This window comes from Zootoca vivipara, chromosome 6 (genome assembly GCF_965207765.1).
Source record: "Zootoca vivipara chromosome 6, rZooViv2.hap1.1, whole genome shotgun sequence".
Lineage (NCBI taxonomy): Eukaryota > Metazoa > Chordata > Lepidosauria > Squamata > Lacertidae > Zootoca > Zootoca vivipara.
In genome coordinates, this window is record NC_142589.1 from 56,050,326 (window position 1) to 56,071,619 (window position 21,294).

The 21,294-nt window shown below is 45.0% G+C and overlaps 1 protein-coding gene across 6 annotated transcripts in view; it reads left to right on the forward strand.

Moving 5' to 3' along the window:
- Positions 1-21,294, forward strand: part of COL16A1 (collagen type XVI alpha 1 chain) — a 129,851-nt gene that overhangs the window by 82,388 nt on the left and 26,169 nt on the right. For 2 of the 6 annotated variants that reach the window (XM_035121180.3, XM_035121181.3), the window contains exons 32-49: positions 763-885; positions 2,655-2,708; positions 3,884-3,925; positions 4,039-4,074; positions 5,190-5,243; positions 5,857-5,925; positions 6,017-6,070; positions 8,775-8,801; positions 9,429-9,494; positions 9,676-9,729; positions 9,855-9,908; positions 12,012-12,065; positions 12,391-12,426; positions 13,117-13,230; positions 14,464-14,499; positions 16,921-17,004; positions 17,181-17,216; positions 17,816-17,860. In XM_035121180.3, the coding sequence (XP_034977071.3) occupies positions 763-885; positions 2,655-2,708; positions 3,884-3,925; positions 4,039-4,074; positions 5,190-5,243; positions 5,857-5,925; positions 6,017-6,070; positions 8,775-8,801; positions 9,429-9,494; positions 9,676-9,729; positions 9,855-9,908; positions 12,012-12,065; positions 12,391-12,426; positions 13,117-13,230; positions 14,464-14,499; positions 16,921-17,004; positions 17,181-17,216; positions 17,816-17,860 (1,038 nt within the window). The remainder of the gene's footprint in view (positions 1-762; positions 886-2,654; positions 2,709-3,883; positions 3,926-4,038; positions 4,075-5,189; positions 5,244-5,856; positions 5,926-6,016; positions 6,071-8,774; positions 8,802-9,428; positions 9,495-9,675; positions 9,730-9,854; positions 9,909-12,011; positions 12,066-12,390; positions 12,427-13,116; positions 13,231-14,463; positions 14,500-16,920; positions 17,005-17,180; positions 17,217-17,815; positions 17,861-21,294) is intronic. The other 4 variants (XM_035121183.3, XM_035121185.3, XM_035121184.3 and 1 more) reach the window with 4 other exon arrangements.

Sequence of the window (21,294 nt, forward strand, 5' to 3'; positions counted from 1 at the left end):
GCTAAATCTAAGGCAGTGGGAGGTGGATAGAAATTGGTGGCTGGACCACTGAAAGAGGAGTTGGTGTGTTGTTGCTGCTGCTGCTGGTAGAGACTTTTGAAAAGGGGGCGAAAGGAAAATGCCCATTGCCATTGTTAAGGATGAGCTGCTCCTCTGGTGCCAAATTTTGTGTGCACACCTCTCTGGTTTTTTTATCCTTTGTTTGTTTGTTTGTTTGTTTGTTTGTTTGTTTGTTTGGTGCAGGGAAAGAGGCTCTCCCAAGTTCACCACAAGCATAAAGGGCCACAAAATTTGGAGCCCATTTAAGTTCATCCCTAATTCGCGCTTGGTTCATATCAGTTATTGTGTACCTGACCACAAGGCAAATGATCCTCAAGCATATCTCTCAGTGGGGTGGGGTGGATCAGAATCCTGCTTTCTGGCCCACCCCTGACTGCCCTGCTTTAAAGTTCATGTTTGCAAAGAAGAGCCTACACACACAAACTTCCTTTGCATGATCCAAACCATCTTGTTTGGCAGGGCGTATGCCCGTAAGCACACGTGTAAAGAGCCAGCAGACACAATTATAGCTTGCCTCCTTGGTGCGGCCAATGACTATCCACATGGGCCTCTGGTCTTAAGTGTTTATGTGATGGAAAATTTTGATTAGGGATAATGGGGTAGGATATCTGGGACATCTAGTCTGGGACATCTAGATTGGTCTACTGTTTGTTGACATATCACTCTGCATTCTTCCCCACTCTCACCATTCCGGTACCACAGGGTGATGCTTGTGACTCCTGTCCCACCCTCAATGGAGACCTCTCTGGTGCGGTTGGGATCCCAGGAAAACCAGGTTCAAAAGGAGACCGTGGGCTTCCAGGTGTGGGACAGCCAGGCAAACCTGTAAGTAGCTTTCCGACTGATCAAAATGGTGCTGGGAATGCCAAATTCAGAATTTAGTCTGATTGTTTTAAGATCAGTTCAGTCATTAACTGCTGTTAACTACCATTACTTTGAATTATTTATGTGAACAATTAAGGCTGCATCCCTAGAACCAGATACATTTTGTGTTTGTATAATAGATTTGTCAACTGTTGCATGATCTTTTAGCCAGTTTAGATACGGGTAGGTGTCACAAGCAAGCATGAAGGCCTTTGCCATGCTTCCAAGTTAGCATCTGGTACTCAGGTACTCTGTACAGTTATTTGTTTATTTACAGCACTCCTATATCACCCATTAATAATAATGTTTTGGAAATTCCATGCAACTACAATAGCTGTTAACATTTGATAGATCTTCCACAAATATGTCTAATCCTTTAAGACAGCACAACTTGCAATAACAACTTTCATAAGTTAATTACGTCTCATGTGAAGAACTAATTCCTTTCATCCGTCTAGAACCTGCTGCCAATCACTTTTATTGGATGACCCAGTGTTAACTGCCTCATTTTTATTCCTTTAATTAACTGGCTCAATTTACATTTCACAACGCCTTCACAAAGTATCTCAGTAAAAGATCTTCCCTGAATACAGGTGACCGTTTCTGTTAAGTATGAGAATGTCAAATAATTATAATTTTAAACACTAGCATTCCTTGGTAAGACAAAGCAAGACATCTTTGTTATTTTAAAAGCAAGTCATGCTCTCACCTTATTAAGTTTGTGAATATAATATCATTTGTGAGATAACCAATGATGATGGCAGTATGGCTCTGTTTTCACAGATACTGATTTTCAAACATAATTTGAAACAGTATGAATACCATTGTTCGCAGTGGGAGTGTCAAGAGATTTGAGAAACATATTCTAAGCACATCCCACGATTTCATAAAAGCACAGGAAAGATAGAGAATTTGCAACAGGGTCTCTGAATTCAGCATCTTGAAAATCTCATTAAAAAAAGAATCAAGTTTCTATCCCTCATGGCTATGAAGAGAGGCTTGAAAGGGTGTAGGCAATGTCTACTCCAGTGTTCAGAAGAGTAAGGTTGAAATGGTCCTGCACTGAGCATGGCATTATCCCTTCCTGCAACTATCTGAAGTAGATGAAATTATGCACACTAGGGAAATTATGCAAATGTTCGTGATTTATGGTGGTTCGTGATTTATGAAGGCTGTATAATTCTGTTTTTCTTGATGCAAAATTAGAGTGATCAAGATGCAGAATGATGTTATCTTTTGGTTGTTCGTGACAGCAAAAATATCCTTTCACAGGATGAGGCTGGAATAAGAGCCTCATATTTCTTTGCTTTACAAATATCCTTTTTGGAGTACTTTTTAAGAAGCTACTTTAAAAAGTTTGTTTCACATAGCTAGTAACTTTCTGATAGACCAGTATGCTTTTTTAAAAAAAATCTGCAGCACTGAAAGGTCTAAGAATGATTAATTGCGCCCATTAAATTTTCCAGAACTACTCATTTGAAATCGAATATCAGTTTAGAGCAAATGCTGACTGTTTTAGCTTCCTCAGATAAACAGCTAGCTTTCCCCCTAGCTTTCTAGCTCAGAACTATACAGGAACTGAAAACCTGCTGTGAACTCACAGAAGGTAGACAATATATTCCTCTAAGGCAACAGAATATGGATCAGATGGATCAGAATATGAGTGACGTCTGGGGGGCTCTAAATTATTGAGGCTAATTCTACTGCGTATTTCCTCCTCTCACCACCAGGGGAAACCAGGACTTCCGGGAGTTCAGGGACCTCCTGGCTTGAAAGGACTGCAGGTGAGCAACATAGCTGGACAGGGCTTTAAATGTACCTTGTTTCCATGGACAGACGGGTTCTCTTTCTCCCAGGCACTGCTTGAACCTTGGCCTGGCTACCTATTTTGACAGCCGGGCCCAAGAGATAAGAGGAAGAGTGAATTGCCATTGCTTGTTGTTGTTTAGTCGTTTAGTCGTGTCCGACTCTTCGTGACCCCATGGACCATAGCACGCCAGGCACTCCTGTCTTCCACTGCCTCCCGTAGTTTGGTCAAACTCATGTTCGTAGCTTCGAGAACACTGTCCAACCATCTTGTCCTCTGTCGTCCCCTTCTCCTAGTGCCCTCAATCTTTCCCAACATCAGGGTCTTTTCCAAGGATTCTTCTCTTCTCATGAGGTGGCCAAAGTATTGGAGCCTCAGCTTCACGATCTGTCCTTCCAGGGAGCACTCAGGGCTGATTTCCTTAAGAATGGATAGGTTTGATCTTCTAGCAGTCCATGGGACTCTCAAGAGTCTCCTCCAGCACCATAATTCAAAAGCATCAATTCTTCGGCGATCAGCCTTCTTTATGGTCCAGCTCTCACTTCCATACATCACTACTGGGAAAACCATAGCTTTAACGATACGGACCTTTGTCGGCAAGGTGATGTCTCTGCTTTTTAAGATGCTGTCTAGGTTTGTCATTGCTTTTCTCCCAAGAAGCAGGCGTCTTTTAATTTCGTGACTGCTGTCACCATCTGCAGTGATCAAGGAGCCCAAGAAAGTAAAATCTCTCACTGCCTCCATTTCTTCCCCTTCTATTTGCCAGGAGGTGATGGGACCAGTGGCCATGATCTTGGTTTTTTTGATGTTGAGCTTCAGACCATATTTTGCGCTCTCCTCTTTCACCCTCATTAAAAGGTTCTTTAATACCTATTTTGACAGCCGGGCCCAAGAGATAAGAGGAAGAGTGAATTGCCATTGCTAACCAGCCACAAAAGGTGCTCCACAGACACCCAGTTGGGGTAATGAACAAAGAGGGTTAAGGCTGCGGTGCAGAGATGCAGGAGGAGGGAGCATAAAATTCCAGGGAGGGAGATAAGGGGAATCACGGAGCCAAGGCTGGTTTAAATAGCTACGACTCAGGTGTGCGTCATTCATTGGGTGGTTTGGTGATGTTGTGTTTCCACTAATCTGTCTGTTGCGTCTTTCCAGGGGGAGCCAGGTCCTCCAGGGATAGGAATCCAAGGTCCAGAAGTGAGTATGGCCACTGTGTGTGTGTGTGTGTGTGTGTGTGTGTGTGTGAATAGTTTCTGCAACCATGCGTTGCAATTAGAACAAGACCCACCCACGTCTCTCTTCTTTCTCAGGGGGAAATTGGACAGAAAGGCTCACCTGGCAATCCTGTAAGTAGAATCTCGCCTTGCCCTGTTCAGCCACGTTAAGGCAGGTCAGCCACAGTAGACCTGTCATGCCTAGACAGTGACTCAGAGGATCCCTGAACCAGACTCTGGTGCTAACCTGGAAGGCCTTAGAGGAGCCACGTAGCCCTGATTACCCAACAGCAAAGTCCTGAGATGAGCAGCGTGGAGTTAACTGCTTTGCAAGGGATTATGACCTAGCATGGAAATTCACTCATTTGCAGAAGGCTCCTCGATGTTCCAGACAGGGGGAACGAGCTGGGGTCTGGGGCAGATTTTTATCAAAGCTATTTTTCCTTTTCTCAAAAATCCTTGTATGATTTTTTAGTTGCAGGTATTTAGCTGCAGCTTTAGTTGCAGGTATAATCGACTCTGCCCTGAATGCATGGGCGTAGCCACAGGGTAGGGGTGGGGGCAGCAGCTCACCCCAATCAAGTAGATAAATAAAAATACTTCACTGGAAGTAGCAATAATCAGAATGTTTGAAATTGAAAGGCTCACTACAGTCACTTGGATGGTGATTTTTCTGAGCACTTAGAGTCAAAAGAAAGTAATTTAAGCAACTCTTGTTGAAAAATTTCATTCTGAATCTGTTAGACAGAGCTAGACAGAGGATGATGACAGGGTGAGTGTCCTGCCCCCCCCCCAAAAAAATATCCTGGCTATGCCCATGCCTGAATATGTAGACTTCCTTCACCAGGGCAAGTGGAGGATGCCCCAAAGGATGGCACACAGAACATATCTAGACAACTACATCAACTTTTTTGTGGTTCCTTCAGGTAGGAATGTACAGAGCATTCTGAAATTGATAGCAAGAAAATTCAATGGCATCTCTACTTTTTTTTTCCCAAAGGCTTTGCAAACTCCCAATGTAACCTTTGCTAACCTGGTGCCCTCCAGAGGTTTTGAGCCACAATCCTCATAAGCTGGCTAGTCCAAAGCATTGGGAGAGGGGGAATCAGGTTGGCAAAAGGTACGTGGCAAAAGTGTAACAAAAGGAAATGTTTTGCTATCGAGATATCTTCATGTTTCCAGAACCCGGCTTTGTTCTTCCTGTCCCTTTCACTTTTGCTGTGATTCTCTTTTTTTCTGTGCCACAGGGATCCCCAGGACCTCGAGGGCCACCAGGAAATGTTGGGGGAAAGGGGGAAAAGGTGAGCGTTGACATCTGGGTTGTATAATTTGCAGTGGGAATGGAGAAATGGCATCTAACAGCCTGCATGGCCGTGGTGGGTTCATCTTTAATTTTTTATTCATTACCACTGAGCTGTTGCATCAAATGAATGATGAAACAGATAAAATGTCAGTGCAGTGACATGTACTCCTATTCCAAGGTGAACCTCAGTAGAAAACGGCTTTAATTCTGTGCTGTTCACACAGCGCCATTTCACTGAGGATGAAATTACTGGTTTGCACCCTGCAGCAATTACGCCATATTCCATTGCATTAATATAAGAGCGTGGGAGACACTGTGTTTGCAAAGTATACTTTATATCCCACAATATATGTGCAAGATATTAGAAATCTCCAGCATAGATTGTGTTGGGCCTTAACCTTGTTTTAGAGCAGACATCCCCAAACTTCGGCCCTCCAGATGTTTTGGACTACAATTCCCATCTTCCCCGACCACTGGTCCTGTTAGCTAGGGGTCATGGGAGTTGTGGGCCAAAACATCTGGAGGGCCTGTTTTAGAGCAAATGACACCTCTTCCGCCATTAACAGCAGAACGTTGTCAGCTTGGATGTAACATTGCTCTTTTCCCTATAGGGCTCCCCAGGTCTTAAAGGTGCCATAGGACCCACTGGGCCTCCAGGTGCCAGTGTTACTGGCCCACCAGTAAGTACCGTTGCTTTGTAGCTCTGGAAATCTTACAACCAACCAGCACTGTGTGCTTTCTGACTCTTGTTGTCCTGATATTCTCCTCCAGGGCCGAGAAGGCCAGCAGGGTCTCCCGGGAGTTCCTGGATCCGATGGTTCAAAGGTGGGCAAGCTGTGTGCTTTGAAAGAAGATTTATCTGGAAACTAAAATTATCCTGTCTAATCATTGGGCTGCACCAGGTTCTTAATTACCTGTGAACCACTCACTTCTGACAATCCCACTGCTGGCAAAAACCTGCACTGGCCTTGAAAGTCTTAAAACAAAAGGAACTTGATAGGCCTGTGGATACAACCTGCCATGGCTGTTACCTGGATGGAATCCAATCAGAGAAAGTTTCCTCCCCTTCTTAAAAATGCCCAGGTGCCAGATCCACCCTTCCTAGTTTAGAGCATGGATAGGCAAACTAAGGCCCAGGGGCCAGATCCGGCCCAATCGCCTTCTAAATCTGGCCTGCGGACGGTCCAGGAATCAGCTTGTTTTTACATGAGTAGAATGTGTCCTTTTATTTAAAATGCATTTCTGGGTTATTTGTGGGGCGTAGGAATTCATTCATTTCCCCCAAAAAATATAGTCCAGTCCCCCACAAGGTCTGAGGGACAGTGGACCAACCCCCTGCTGAAAAAGTTTGCTGACCCCTGCTTTAGAGCAAAACTTCTGCTTGTCCCTTGCCTAGAAAGTGTGGATCTGAGAGGTTCTCTGTTTGTCTCATGTTTCTAGGGGCAAGTCTGAGCGGTTTTGATTTGTCTCACCACTTTCCCCAGGAAAACCCTATGTTTACTGCTGAATTGGAATGATCCACAGAAAAAACTGATTGACATTTGCTCTGATTCAGTAGTTAACAGCAGGTTTTCCCAGGGAAAAGTCCTCAGGCATCCTTAGTGCCCTCTTTAATATTGAAGAGGGGCTTGTGCAACTAAGAATTCGCTCACGCTGCTTCTCACCTTCTTGGATGCTCTGTGAAAAAATAGCAGTGATGCTCCTGAGTACTGCTGGCCCTTTGCCTGCCTCGAGGCCACAGCACTTGCCTGACCCCACTCTCTTTTGAAGCAGGCTCTGAAACGAAAGTGTTGAAAGCCTGAATTTTGAAGCTTTGGATCCAGCTTTGGCATGACTAATGTGTGGATGTTTCGTGTAAACACTTCACTTCCACCCCAAAATAAGACTGACTAAAACGTCTAAGGGTCAAAGAGCATGCAGCACAGAACATGCTTTCTCGTTTGCAAAGCAGAGATGGCTGTTCACGCCGTGGCGGTTTTGAAATTTGCAGCGCAAATGCTCAGCGCTGTTCTAATGACAAGCGGTGCCTCAAAGGCCAACATATGGTGCTGAAAAGTAATTTGGATTTGGGGTGCGTACTCTTCTTTAATAACTCCCAATGTTAGCAAGAGAGATAAAAGGGGTTATTAATTATGTGTGCGTCTTTTGAGGGAATACCTTCAATTATTCAATAGGAGCCACTGTGCGCAGCCCTCAAAGATCTGTTCCGTGGTCCTTGGTGTTTTCAAGTTGTTCTTATTGAATTTAGCATGTCACTCAGCTTGTTTTTCAGTGCAGCAATGCTGTTATCATGTTGGGTGGAAGGTAAGGGTGGGCCGTGCCACAGATGCTTGGGGGGGGGGGGGAGAGTATATAGTTCAGTGGTAGAGCATCTGCCTTGCATGAAGAAGGTCCAAATTTCAATTCCCTATGTCATATCCAGGTGCGGCTGGGAGAGACTCCTTGCCTGAAACCCCAGAGAGCCACTGCCAGTCAGTGCAGACAGTATTGAGCAAAATGGACTTCGGACTTTTTATAAGGCAGCTTCCCATATTCCTTCTCCACTCCTACACCACTGCCTGAGAAAGATTGCACAGCAGAGTTTGGACCCGAGATACTTCCAGGCTCAAAGCCTGACACCATTCCAATGCACGGGTACACCCACCTACAGCCCCCTCTTCACCACTGCTTAGCTGTTTCCCAATCAGCTGGGCACTGGTGGGGCAGACAGCTGGGAGGGGAGGTTTAAACCTCCCTTCCCAGTGATTCTCTCTCTGCCCCTCAAGCTGGTTGAAAAATGCTGAGCAGCAAAAAAAGAGGAGAATTGCTCCTTTGGGAGTCACAGCTTCAAGGCATTGAGGTAGTAGTTCCCGGTGGAACTGGCTTCCCTCACTTTACTTAGTGGGAAAGGTAAGATGCAAGGAAGACTTTGGGAACTGCTACTTCAAGGTACCCCAGGTGAGGAAAGCCTTTAGGAATTGGCACTCCAGGCATCTTGAGGCGATGGATCCTGATGGAACCAGCTTCTCTTACCATTTCAGATGGTCCTGGCAATGATCACCAAGTCCTTCAGAAGATTCCTAGGAAGAACTGTAGGGAACACAGAGGAATTCATTCATTCATTCATTCATTCATTTTTACTCGAAGCCACTGCCACACAAAAAAGGTAGGCAGCTGGCAGGCCAGTTGAAAAGACTTCAGGAGCTAGTTCTGGCCCAGGGGCCATTGTTAACTCCCCTCTTGTAATGTAAGGTAAGTCCAAATGATTTCTGATCAACAGAGGAGTTTTCTAAAGGTGGGTAAGGAATTAGTTAGCTCAGAGGGAAAAGGGGTTCCAGACAGTGGGACGTCAGAAGGCATGAAAACTGGAGTGAAAGAAGCAGGCCAAAGAGAGCTGATCAAAGGAGCTTGCAGATGTGCTTCTTTGCACACCTGAGAAGCAAATGGGACCGTGTAATCACTCTGCACATGTGTGCGCGTGTGTGCTATTGCCAGCAGCATGCTTCTCCAAATATCTGACTCTTCTTTCTCTTCCTTTCTTTTTCTCTAGGGTGAAAGGGGAGCCAGAGGAGAGAAGGTGGGTCAGCCTCCTTCTCCATCCCAAATTTTGCAATGCTTTAGTTCCTTTTGGTGTCTTTCCACACCATCAGCATCTTATACAACAAACACCTGCTGTTTTGTCATGTGCTGCACACAATTCTCCCAGTTCTCATCTTTCTGGGGATGCAATGCACTGGCTGAGAGAAGCATCGTGCACCTTTGAGTAATCCAACATAAGGAGGAGCCAAAAACACCCTGCCACTCCTTGTTCATGTGGACCAGGGGTGTTACTCTGGGGATAACAGGCCCTGACTCTTGATTATGTGCCCCATTCCAGAGCCCCTAAGAACACAAGAAGAGTCCTGCCAAAGGCTTATCTAATCTTCTCCCACAATGGCCAAGCAGATGCCTCTGGGAAGCCCACAAGCCATACATGAGCTTGGATAGCTCAGCCAGTAGAGCATGGGACTCCACATTGGGCAAAATATTCCTTCATTGCAGGGGGTTGGACTAGATGACTCTTGTGGTCCCTTCCAACTCTACAAATTCTGTGATTCCATTAGCACAGTCGCCTTCTCCAGTAGGAAAGGATCCCTGTGCCCCCCCCACTTCTTGGTCCCCAGGTGTCTCTCCCTCCTTACGCTCCTCACCTCTATCTTCTCAGGGAGATTCTGGTGAGTGCAGCTGCCAGCCCGGCCCTCGCGTGGACTCGAGCAACATTGGTCTTCCGGTAAGCGTCCCTTCATGCTCCTGCTGCCCCCAAGGCCTTGGGGATTTGCTGCCAGGCTGGATGATGGTTCAAGCCACCTGTGCCCCCCCATTCTCCGCTCAACGCCTTTGCTGCTCCGGAAGCTGGAACGCCCATGTCCTGCTTGGCCTTTGCTAAATGCTCTCCCCTTTTGGACCCGCAGGGTGCCCCAGGACTGTGGATCGGGACTTCCTGGCAGCCTCAGCCGGGCCCTCAGGTGTGTGGGTGTGTGTATGTGCATGCTTGCTCCTCTGTGCGTAGCGACCTTGGCTCCTTTCTCCCCATCGCCCGCCCTGTTGCTCTCTTAACCTCTTCCTCTCTCTTTCTTTGTGGTGTTAACAGGGACCGCCAGGTGTTCCAGGCCCTCCAGGCCCACCAGGAGCTCCTGGGAGGCAGGTAAGTGGTAGGAGAGCCATATACCCCAGCATCCTACAGACAAGAACAGGTAGGCATTGTCAGTGCCAGCTCCTGTATTCTTTGTGGTGGTGGGGAGTGGATAAAGTACAGCATTAGTGGACTCAGTTAACCTGGAAGAGAAGGGCTTCCAAGCCCAGTATTCACTCCTACTACCCCTGACTTCATTGGTTGTGCAGTGCACAGTAGGAGCGGCAGGTCTGCTTAGATGGGGACCCAGTCCTGGTGTTGTGTGCTGTGCTAAGCAAATGAGTTATGTTGTGGCTGTGAGCCAGTGTGTTGCCCTCAGCTGTTCTCATCTCAGCCTCATGGAAATTACACAGAATGCTTAAAAGCTTTGGGAGGGTGGAGAAGTCCAGCAAGAGTCCCAATACCATGACCCTTTTCTTGCTGGGCCATCCCTGTGTTGGTTGATCAAGAGCAGGAGGCAGAAATTGCTCTCCAAAAGCTGATAGTATGTAACACTATACCTGTTTGTTCTATATATTGCCCTGGCAAAGGGGAGCCCTCGGTACCACCTGGATGGAGAACCAGTTCACAACATTTCCTTTCCTCCCCTTCCTCCCCTCCCAGAACACAGACATCAGTGTGGGGTGATGAGCCTAGTTCCTCCACCTCAACTAAACATGATGGCAGAGGCTTGTTTTGACTTAAGACACATTGGTTGGTGGCAGAACAGAGAATTGTGGCAGCACTCCACATGGAACATGTGCAACGGAAGTATTCCCATCTTATAGACCTTTTTCATTCTAAAGGGCATCTAGATCTTAGGCATGTCTCCCCATCCCCTCTGCACAATTGTTGGCTGAAAGAGCAAAAGGTGTGCCTTCTAGAGGTGGGGAGAACACCATGCAAGCATTATGAGTCCTGATCTAAGCTGCAGAAAATCACACCCAACCACAATACTCCTCCTGCCTCCTAAGCCTCCACACCCCCAGCCCTTTTCTTTATCTTATCTTTCTTTAAGTCTTGTTTCATCTTCTTGGATGCTCACCAGATTTCTATAGGCTCCCCATATATCTCTGAGATTCATCTTCTTGACTGCCACTGCTTCTGTCGGTGATATCCACAAGGGAGTTTTTCTTCCCAGAATATCTTCGTATCTCCTCCATACATTGTACAGGAATCTTCTTATTACATGATTGAAGAAGGTCTCATGTGTTTTTGCTTTGGCATGGGGGAGAAATTTGATTCAGTTCACATTTAAAAGTGGGTTTATCAAATTTGCACTTTCCAAAACAATATGAGAACCAAAACTGCATGCAGAGTGTGTTTATTAGGAGAAATTTGAAATGAAATGCTAAAAAAAAAAATTCACTTGCATTTTTAAAAGGAAATTGCTACAGAAATGTGGAGAACTTAAGTTAAAGGCTCATCCAAACTTCTTCTTCTTCCATTGCTCCCCACTCCCCAGGAACGTCCACTCTCTAGCACTGAATCAGAGCAAACATCAATCAGGTATTTCATGAATTGACATTTGCTCTGCATGAGTGCTAAAGAGCAGGTTTTCCCTGGGAAAGGAGTGAAAGAAGCGGAAAACTGCTTACACCCAAGCTTTCTAGGTGTGGGATTGTGGAAGTGCGGATAAGCCCTGAGACTGGAAAAACCAGGAACTAAAAGAACTGAAATTGACAGATTTTTCCATCCCTAGTGTGGATGAAGAGCCATGCTGGGGCCTTGGGGGAGCTCAAAGGGAAGAAACGGGGCTCATCACATCACTAGATCTCTCTGGTCAGAGAGAGGAATAGGGAATTCCTGACTTGGTGGCAACAGTCACCAGCAGACTGTCAATGATTGGTTGTTACCCTGATGAAGAAGGTGCCTAGGAGGCTGCCAACCAATGGAGAGGCCAGTCTAGGAGTCTAGGAGCCAGTCAGGGCTTGAGGAATAGGTAAAGGAGTTGAAAAGTCTGAGAGGGGTGTTCTGGTGCTCGCTGAAAGGCATGGAAGGCAGGTATCGGATGTCCCAAGTTCTGGTGCTTTAAGGTGCCATCATCTTGCAGCAGAAGCCCTTTGAGCAAAGCTCACTTCGGGAGGCAAGAGTTGGGAAGCACTCAAAATATTCAAAGTTTCTCCTTGCCTTTAGGGCATCCCAGGACACAATGGCTTGCCGGGACTGCCTGGGACAGTGGGAGACTTGGTAGGTACAGGACTGCGGTGTCCGCCTTTTCCTGCCCTCGCTCAGGCCTGTGCTTAGTGCTGCCCCCTTTTGCTCAGCTCTGCCCCAAGCCTCCTCCATCACCCCACCAAGGAGAAGTGCAGAAGAGGTGCAAACTAGAAGCTATTTTTTTTTATCAAAAGCAGCAACCAGGAGGCTGCTGGAGGGAACCTGTTAGGTGTTTATGCTGCTTTTGGCACAATTCCCTAGAAGCTCATGGCTCCGATAAAAAAGGAAAGGAAGATGGCTCTGTTTTATCAATGCATTTTTAAAAATTTCTCTCCTCCTTTCCATCTCCCCATTGCAGGGACCACTGGCTGCTGAGAGCATGGCTGTCCTTAAGGTAAGGCAAAAAGGATCTCTGGTTGGCTTTTGCTCTGGTGTGAGGGACAGAATGTGAGACGCCAGCAAAAGCTGTCCTCTCAAGAAAAGGTTAGAAAGTCACCTGTCCAATGTGTTTCTGTCTTTGGATGGTGGGCTGGACTGCAGCAGTGATTCAGTAAGCCATGGTCTGTGGGGCATTTTTCAGGTGATCCTAGAGACTGTCTTTATTTATGTCTTTATTTTATTTTATTTTATTTTGAGTGCCACCCTGGGCAACTTTCCAAGAAAGGGTGGCATGATAACAATAACAACAGCAGCAGCGGGAACGGCAACAACAATAATAATGGAAAATACCAGAATCACTTGCCACAGCAAATGGTGACAAACTCCAACAGAATTGCGCTGACACAGAGCAACAGGGAAAACGAGGCAATTATTAGGAAGGCGTTGCCACGTTTGCAGATGCTCCAATTTACTGAGATGCTAGTCAATGAAAGTGCTTCTGCAACAAACCCCAGTGCAGAAATGACAGACTGTCCTGCCAGTATCCTTCTCACCAGAGCTGGCAGGATTCCCCCACTCCTTGTTACTTGTGCATCATTCACACTACAAATAGTACAACATTTAATACAAATGTTGACAATTAATGTCAGAAAGGCAGTGCTGGAATATTCTGCTTCTCCCCCTCTTTTTCTTCTTCCCTTGCCAGAACATTTGTGGAGACTGTGCTAACATACAAGCTTCCCAAGTCCCCGGCACAACCAAAGGCGAAAAGGGTGACCAAGGCATGCCGGGAGCCCCTGGCATAGATAATTGTGCACGGGTGAGTAGCCAGTCAGGCTTGGGTCAGATTCAGATTCCTGGAGCTGGGCTTGAAGAGCACTGTAAATCAGACTGTGAAATCAGTGACCTTGCAACAGCACGAGTCTATAACAGCCCATTCTGCCAAGATGATGTGACACATTTGTGCATCTTAGTAAGTGATGGGAAATGCTAAAAACTCAGGACACATGAACATTTGAGAGCCAGAATTTTTTTTAAAAAAATCATTATGTTTATTGATTGTAAAACAATTCTGACGGCATGAAACACACATATCTCCAATACAAACACTTCATCTCAGAATGTAATATACAAATGTGTAATATGGTTCACCGTCAAAATAATTCTCCCAAATCTTTCACAACAAATCATTACAAGATCTGTCCATCCAAAGTTTCCACTTCTGTTATTTCTTTCCCTATAATTATATTGATCACTGCCCAGACTTTATTTTTCCATTATCTAACCACTAGAGTTTCTTCCTTTTTTCTGTCTACTGGCAATTCTTAACATTTTGGGAGGTCAGTGATACAGTATATGTTAAATGTGATAAATTCAGGGTGGTTGGTTTGTTTGTTTTTACTGTCAGAGAGCTCAAAGATCAGAAAGTGACTTTTTCTCAATGGAATGAAATCCTTCCCTCATTCCCATAATAAACCAGTAAATGTTGGCAAAGAGTGCAGGAGAGCCCTTGCTCAATCTCAACAAATCACAGAAATGCCTTTGGTCAACGTACCAACATATAGTCCTATGTAGAGTCCCATTTCTATATACAGAAGGGGGTTCGTCCCCCCCCCACCTATGCTTTGGACTTCCTGTTTGCATGAGAGCTATACAGATAGAGCTCACTTCATCAGTCATGGGATTCCGGTTGACACATGTTGGGCTCCACCTGTAGGGGTCCCTATGGAAATGATAGGCCCAACACAAGGACATTGGGCATGACCAGGAGTAGGGCATCATACATATTTTGCCTTACTAACATAAGCAGCTCCAATAGCTGGGTTTTCTTTGATTATACCTATCAAATGCCACTCGTGGTCCAAGATTGATGCCTTAGCATCTCATATTGCAAGGGGTTCTGGGGTACACTAATCAGGTCACCTACTGCTTCATTGGCATCCCTTGAAAATATGGCTGCTCACGTGTTTCTGGCAAGTGCTGAGCTGTAATGGTAAGTCATACTGCAAACTCTGGATAAAAATTTAAATGTCTGCATCTCTTCTGTTTTCAGTGCTTTGCTCTTTACCCTAGAGCAGAAGAGGCTCGGGTGAGTAAAACTCTTGGCTGAGTAACTATGGAGAGGGAATCATGAAAAAAACAAAAGCCTAAAATATGCTATGAGTTAATTAATTAATCAATAGCACCTTTCTTCCACCCAGTAGTATGCAAAAAGTGTCCTCATCAGCACATGCTATTTGCACTAAGGGTTCATCATTAGCCAGGTGAGGGAGACCAAGCTCTGTGTCCTCTTGATCATCATGTTCTCACTAGCAGTTCTGTACAGGTATATATATGCCTGCAGCAAAATGCCAGTCTATACAGTACTGATGCAATATGAGACCCTTTTGCCCTATACTGTCCTTGATCCAAGACACTTCGTTCTTCAGCTCAAGTTGCTGAGACTTCAGGTTCAGCAAAGCTTAGGGGAAGCTTAGGGGATTCTGAAGATATGTGTATTTCACATCATTCCTTGAGCTCCAGAGGTAGCTTGAGTAGATTATTATAGTGAGCTAAAATCCAACAATAATTCCAGAAAGTCAGCTGTTGTGCCTTCCATGGGTGAAATACCATGGCAGAACCATGGCTTAGCATAAATGTGCAAGGGTGCAGGTTCCTCTGAGAAGGAGATTGCAGCTACCCTTGCCCTCCATGGTTGTTTTGCTGCTAAGCCATGGCCTGGACAGACCATGAGCTGTATGAGCTGTAGCTAAGAATAAACCTATGAAGAGAGCTTAACCACAAGCCCAGGTTTGGGTAGTTCAGTGTGGTGCAGTAGCAAAAATAGCTGTGGAGGAGAAAACCAGGCCAGTGAAAGAAAGTTATCTGGTTAACAAGCAGAATCTAAGGCAGTATTATTGTATCTGAATAGTATACAAATAATTAAGGGATGGGTGGAATCAATAAAAAGTATCTAACCACAAAAATATCTAAGCAAGAACACCAAACCAGATGGGTTGTCTCTCTTCCAGGCGCCAAGGGGAGGGACTGTCAAATAGCAAATGCAGCTTGGAACAATGGGGTTGGATCAGGTTCACAATACTGGAATGGGGCACAGGCCAGTTTTAACTGGGTATTGGGGGAAATAAGAAATCACAATGGCCCTGTTCTGTGATCCTGTTCAGAATCAAGGACCTTTGCAACTTTATTTGTCTCTTTAAAAAATGGTGGAGATGCAATGATATATTACCCATTTTAGAATGAGTCTAAATATAGAAGTATTTTGTCTGTAGTCAACAGTGCATGCAAATAGGCAGCCCAAAACAGCTGCTACACTGATTTAATCTTCTATGGGACTGTGGGTTCTGGAAAATGAAAGTTCCCTAGCCCAGTGCCAGTTCACTGATCTGTTCCGATGTGAATTCTGGCATTCAAGTTGGGTCTTGTTCCAAAGGGAAATGGATCCGAAAGACTGAGTTGGCTCCTCCTTGAGGCTGCACCCTATATGCACTTAGCCTGGAATAAGTCCCATTGAACTCAGTGGAACTTACTTCTGGGTGAAGATGCCTAGGATTGAACTGTAAATTATGCAATCTTAGGTCTGGCAATGACCAATTTTACTGCATGGTCATCAGCGCTCAGTTTGCTGAGATTTCTCTCTAGAAGCTGTTTTCTTGAAATAAGTCCAAATAGATGTTCATTGGTGGTGGGGTTGTGTGACAATCCAGCAGTATTGTACTGAAGCAACTAGCATAAACAGAGAGCTCATTCTCGTGATCTATGTCTTAATTATTATTTTTCTGTTTGTTTAAAAAATCTGGAAGAGGACAAAGAGCACATCAGGAAATTTTTACCAGTTGAATCATAACTACCAGAACTGCAAACAGCAAAAGGTCTTGTGGCACCTTAAAGAATATCAAATTTAATTATGGCACAAGGTTTCACGGACCATGGGATTGAGCCACGATCCTGAACAGGGAAACATATATATCACATGACAGGGGAGGGAATGTGGAGGAGTGAATTCAGAGGGAAATGAAATGCAAGAACAACAAAGAGCGACAATTATCTGAAAGCAAAATAGTTACACTGACTGATTAACAAGGTGGGAGCACTGCCTTTTTAACTGGACAATGTAACTATTTTGTTTTCCGGTAATTGCATCCTTTGTTACTCACACCTTATTTCCCTCTGAATCTCATTCCTGTGCTTTTTCACTCGCTCATATTTGCATGTATATATGCTTGCCAATTCAGACTTACACTTAGTGCAATGGATGGAATGTGGTCTTCAAAAGCTATTTATTCATAATACATTTGTTAGCTCTTAAAGTGCCACGTAACACTTTGTTGTTCTTCCTTCAACAGACTAGCATGGCTATCCTTCTGGCAAGGATCATGTTAGCTTGTAAATTGAAAGCTGCTGGAAGTCCTCCTCCAGTAGATGCTGTTCTTTGTTTGGAAACTGCTGGCATCCTTTAACTGCATAGAAAGGTTGGGATTGACCCAATGCATCTTGTCTTTCCTTCCAGGGTGATAGTAGCAATGACCAAGATTGTGCTGGAGGTCCTGGCCACCCTGGAATCCCCGGATTACCTGGAGAGAGGGGGGAACAGGTAATGCTTGATGTTTTAATTATGTTTTTAGATATGCTGTATGCCACCCAGAGTGGCTGGGGAAACCCATTGGGTGGGGTATAATTAAATAATTAATATTATTAAGACACCAAGGAGCCACAAAGTATCTTGAGTTTAGGAATTATAATTTTCTCTTTGCTTCTCCTTCTGTGCAGGGCCTACCAGGCCCAAGAGGACCTCCTGGACCAATTGTGAGTACATCCCTTAGGCCTTGCATCTTCTGATTTTTGGTTTCCATTTTCAATAAAGATTTTTAGCTGCCCTTCTGGTGCCTGTGCACCATTCACAATCTGCAACCATTTAAAACCACAATGCAAATGCTTTTGTTTCCTCCCTCGAGCCTTTGACCCTTGCAGCATCCTTTTCACCACAAGCTGAAGCCTGTCCAAAGAGCCAGAGAGAGTAAAATGCATTTAAATATCCTTCCTCTTTTGTGCCTGGCCCATGGTGTATATTTGGCCTTTTACATCCAGGCCATGAGCAGCTGCTCATTGTGTTTAATACAAGTTCCGAAGAAAAGGGCTCAAATTGCACTGGGGAGAAGGAAGGGATAGGCAGGTCTCTGTTCTTTAAGGTAGCTTTGCTTTGGGGAAATACTGCGGTGGATTCATTTGGAAAGGTGAGTCCATCACTCTGGTGCTGCGATGGGAGAAATTAAGTCCTGCTTGTGTCAAGAAAGCCCTATCCATTCAAGCCAAATCTCTGCTTTCAGTTTCCTCCGTCTTCACCCACCTTCCCTAGCCTAGCCAATGTGATTGCCAAGGTATGATTTCACTGTTTCTTCCCTTAGGGCCCCCCAGGTTTTCCTGGAACGCCTGGCGCACCTGGATTACCTGTAAGAACTCAGTATAGCACGTGCTCTGTGCAGTCCTTTGTTGCCGCCGCTTGTTTGGCTTCTCACCCCTCCTCCTCCTCCCTCCTCCTCCCTCCTCCTCCAGGCTCTGTATCTAATAGCACAGCCAACCTCCCATGCACACTTGGTCACATGATCTAACCCCCGCCCCCAGATAAAGGCCCATCTTCTGTAGATGTGGATCAGCAGGACTGGAAGGTTCTCCAACCTTTTGGCAACATGGGAATCATCTAATCTGGGATTCACGCTAGTCCCCCAAACTGGTTAATCAGGGTCATTCTGTGGTCTTCCCTCAGCACCATACAAGCATATTCTAAAACCTTCCAGAGTCCCAGCTGTGAAGGGACATCTTCACCTCTACCAAATGCTGAGAAACCTTGACAGATCTAGTCACAGATTACGCATAGAATGGATTCCCACAGTTAACTTTTCTCTCAGTGCATAGCTTGTTCAACAATTGTTGGCTGTGGAGTTCACTGTGAGTTGAATCCCTTCAGATGAAGTGGTTCCACTTGACTGTGAACCCATGGCGGATAAACGCTGGAAAAATGTCAAGGTACAAGAAAAGATATTCCAACTCAACATACTCAAAAACTTCCTGACAGTAAGAGCCGTTCAACAGTAGAACGGTCTCCCTCAGGAGGTTGTGGGCTCTCCTTCCTTGGAAGTTTTTAAGCAGAGGTTGGATGGCCATCTGTCATGGATGCTTTTGCTGAGATTCCTGCATCGCAGGGGGTTGGGCTAGATGACTCTTGGGTCCCTTCCAACTCTAAGATTCTATGATTCCACTCCAAAATGAAACCGCCTTCCTTCTGTGTCGTGTATGCAAATTGTGTTTCTGGTTCTTGAAATCCTCATTCCATCCTCACCTGACCACCACCATCACCATTGTTAATTCCTTAATCTCATCCCTCAGCACCTCATCCCACTAATGGCACTGTAACTCCCACGGTCTGTGTGATTAATTGCTATGCGGCGTGGCCCTGTGCTGGTGTCAACAGTGTGTGCAGTGAAAACCATCACTGCCCAGCACCCGCCATGTAACCCAAACTAACCCCACATTGTTAGCAGCACCAGGGGAGCCTCCCCACTCTTGTGGGTCACATGACAATGAATAGAGAAGTCATTCTCATATTCCATGTTGTGTAGCTCTGTCAGTTAGATACAAAACCCAGTTAAGGGCTGCTTGTGACACAGTGCCTTCTGAATAAAAGGTAACTGCTGGAGTGACTCCCATTGACCAGATAAATGAGCTGATGAGTTGTATGTATAGCCAGATGCTGCTCCTGAAAATCCTGTAAACTGAAAATGATACTCCATTTGCTAAATATTTCACAGAAAGTTGCTAGCAATGATGGATAACTGAGTTGTAATCTGTGGAGAATTCTGCCTGTGATTTGGGATTTCTGTTCACAAGTGAAGCCCAGGCTTACTCCGTTCACCTTCAGTCTCTCCAGATCTTAAAAGGAATATTATGGACTCTGGCCCTTCTTTCCTGGGTGGCTTATGAGGGAAATAGTAACCCCTCCATCCCACAGTCGTAGTCAGGATGCATTTCCCCATCACTTTCCTTATTGCAAAATGTCTGGCCCTTGAGGGAAGCAGGTTTGTTGCACAAGAGCTCCAAATTAACTTAGATTGCACAACCTGAATTTGCTAGTGTGTGGTGGAATCCCTTCTCAAAGCAGAAAGAGTCTAGAAGTGCGCTAGAACACATCCACTGACTAGAGTTATTTCCATAGGCTCAAAATGGATTTCCTAATAAATGATCTCCTGTGCCATTTGGGGTTTTCCTCATTTTTTGTGCTCTGGCTTTCTATGTCGGGCTACTTCTTATGCTGGGACTGCAAAAATGGGCTCACCTTTCAGCCTGTCTTACAGTTCGCTTCCTTGGTTGCTTTGAGACTGCTACTTCCTGTGTCTTGAGCATCATGTGTGGTGATGGTTGTCCACTGCTAGTGGTGGAGGGAGCACAGCAGCTGAAAGCAGGAGAAGGAAGAGTTCTATAGTTACATAGTAGAGGACAAGATGGGGGCCTGATTTTTCCCCACCCATTTTTTTTTCTGGGGGGCAGCAGCTGTTAAAAAAGGTTATCTGAATGACTTTAGATATCCAAAATATTTAGAATGAGAGCACCACAAAAAAATAGAAGGCAAATTTCCTGCAAGTAACTACTTGTAAGAATTCTAGCAAGACTCTCATAAGGAATGGGGGAACAATCCCACACACAGACACATTGCTCAATTTTGGGGCACAATTCAACAAAAGTTAATCAGTATCCACTGGGATTTAATTCATCACACAAATATCAACCTGATCCCATGCTTGCTTACACAAAAGTAAACCTCACTGAGTTCAATGAGATTCAGGACTAAAGCATAGGGTTGCAAACTAAGATTGGTTTCATTTTTACCCCAATGGAATTTAGTGAAAATAACTTGGGCTGGATTTTGTCCTCCTCCTGAACCTATTGGATGATACCATGGTTGGAGACTGGGATTGGATTTAAGCAGATTTTTGTAGCTCTTGCAGAGGTAGTTTTAAAAAGCACAAAAGAACAAAGGGATAAGATGAAGATGCTGACTTCTTTAGAATGCTCAAAATGCCAATGCTGGAAATGTGACAGGTCAACCAAACAGTTGCTGGGAATTGCAGGTGGGGAGGATGCTATTGCACTCACGTTTAGCTTGCTGGTTTCTCACAGGCATCTGATTGGCTACTGTGCAAACAGGATGCTGGACCTGATGGACCATTGGCCTGTTCCAGCAGGCTCTTTTTGCATGTTTATGTTATTAAAGCTTCTCCAGCTGTTTTACTGTGCAACACACACTACTGTGCACATTCACCAAATTGTCCAAGATGCCCTTTGCAGAGCACAAAGAAATCCAATCAGTTGACTCTTTTGCCATAATATCATTTCTGGAAGAATTTTTTGTGGGAAGGGTTGGGGATGTACATAGTACTTTCCCTTTGAAAGAGTATCAAGGTAAGCCCCTTCACTTGGACTTGAAGGTAGGTGTGTGTGTGTGTGTGTGTGTGTGTGTGTGTGTGTGTGTTCATGTGTGTGTGTGAAAATTCTGTCATACAGATAACCCACAGATCATGCTGCAAGGTTCTTCTTGACTAGTCCTTTTCTAGATCAGCATCTTCAGATGTGGGAAGAAATACTGCTATAAGCACTGCCATTCCAAAACTCTGTTCAATGCATTATCAATAATATCTTATTGGTCCAGTTTCTTAAAAGAAGAGCCATCTGTGGAGAACTGAATTCCAAACAATATTAACAAGAGGAAAAGCTTTCCAAGCAACAGTAGCCAGATGAAGGTGGTATCTGATTGCCTCAAGGCCACTCAATACTTGTGTCACTGGGCTCTCATTTCTGCAATCCATTCTCCATTCATATCCATGGCTTAGAG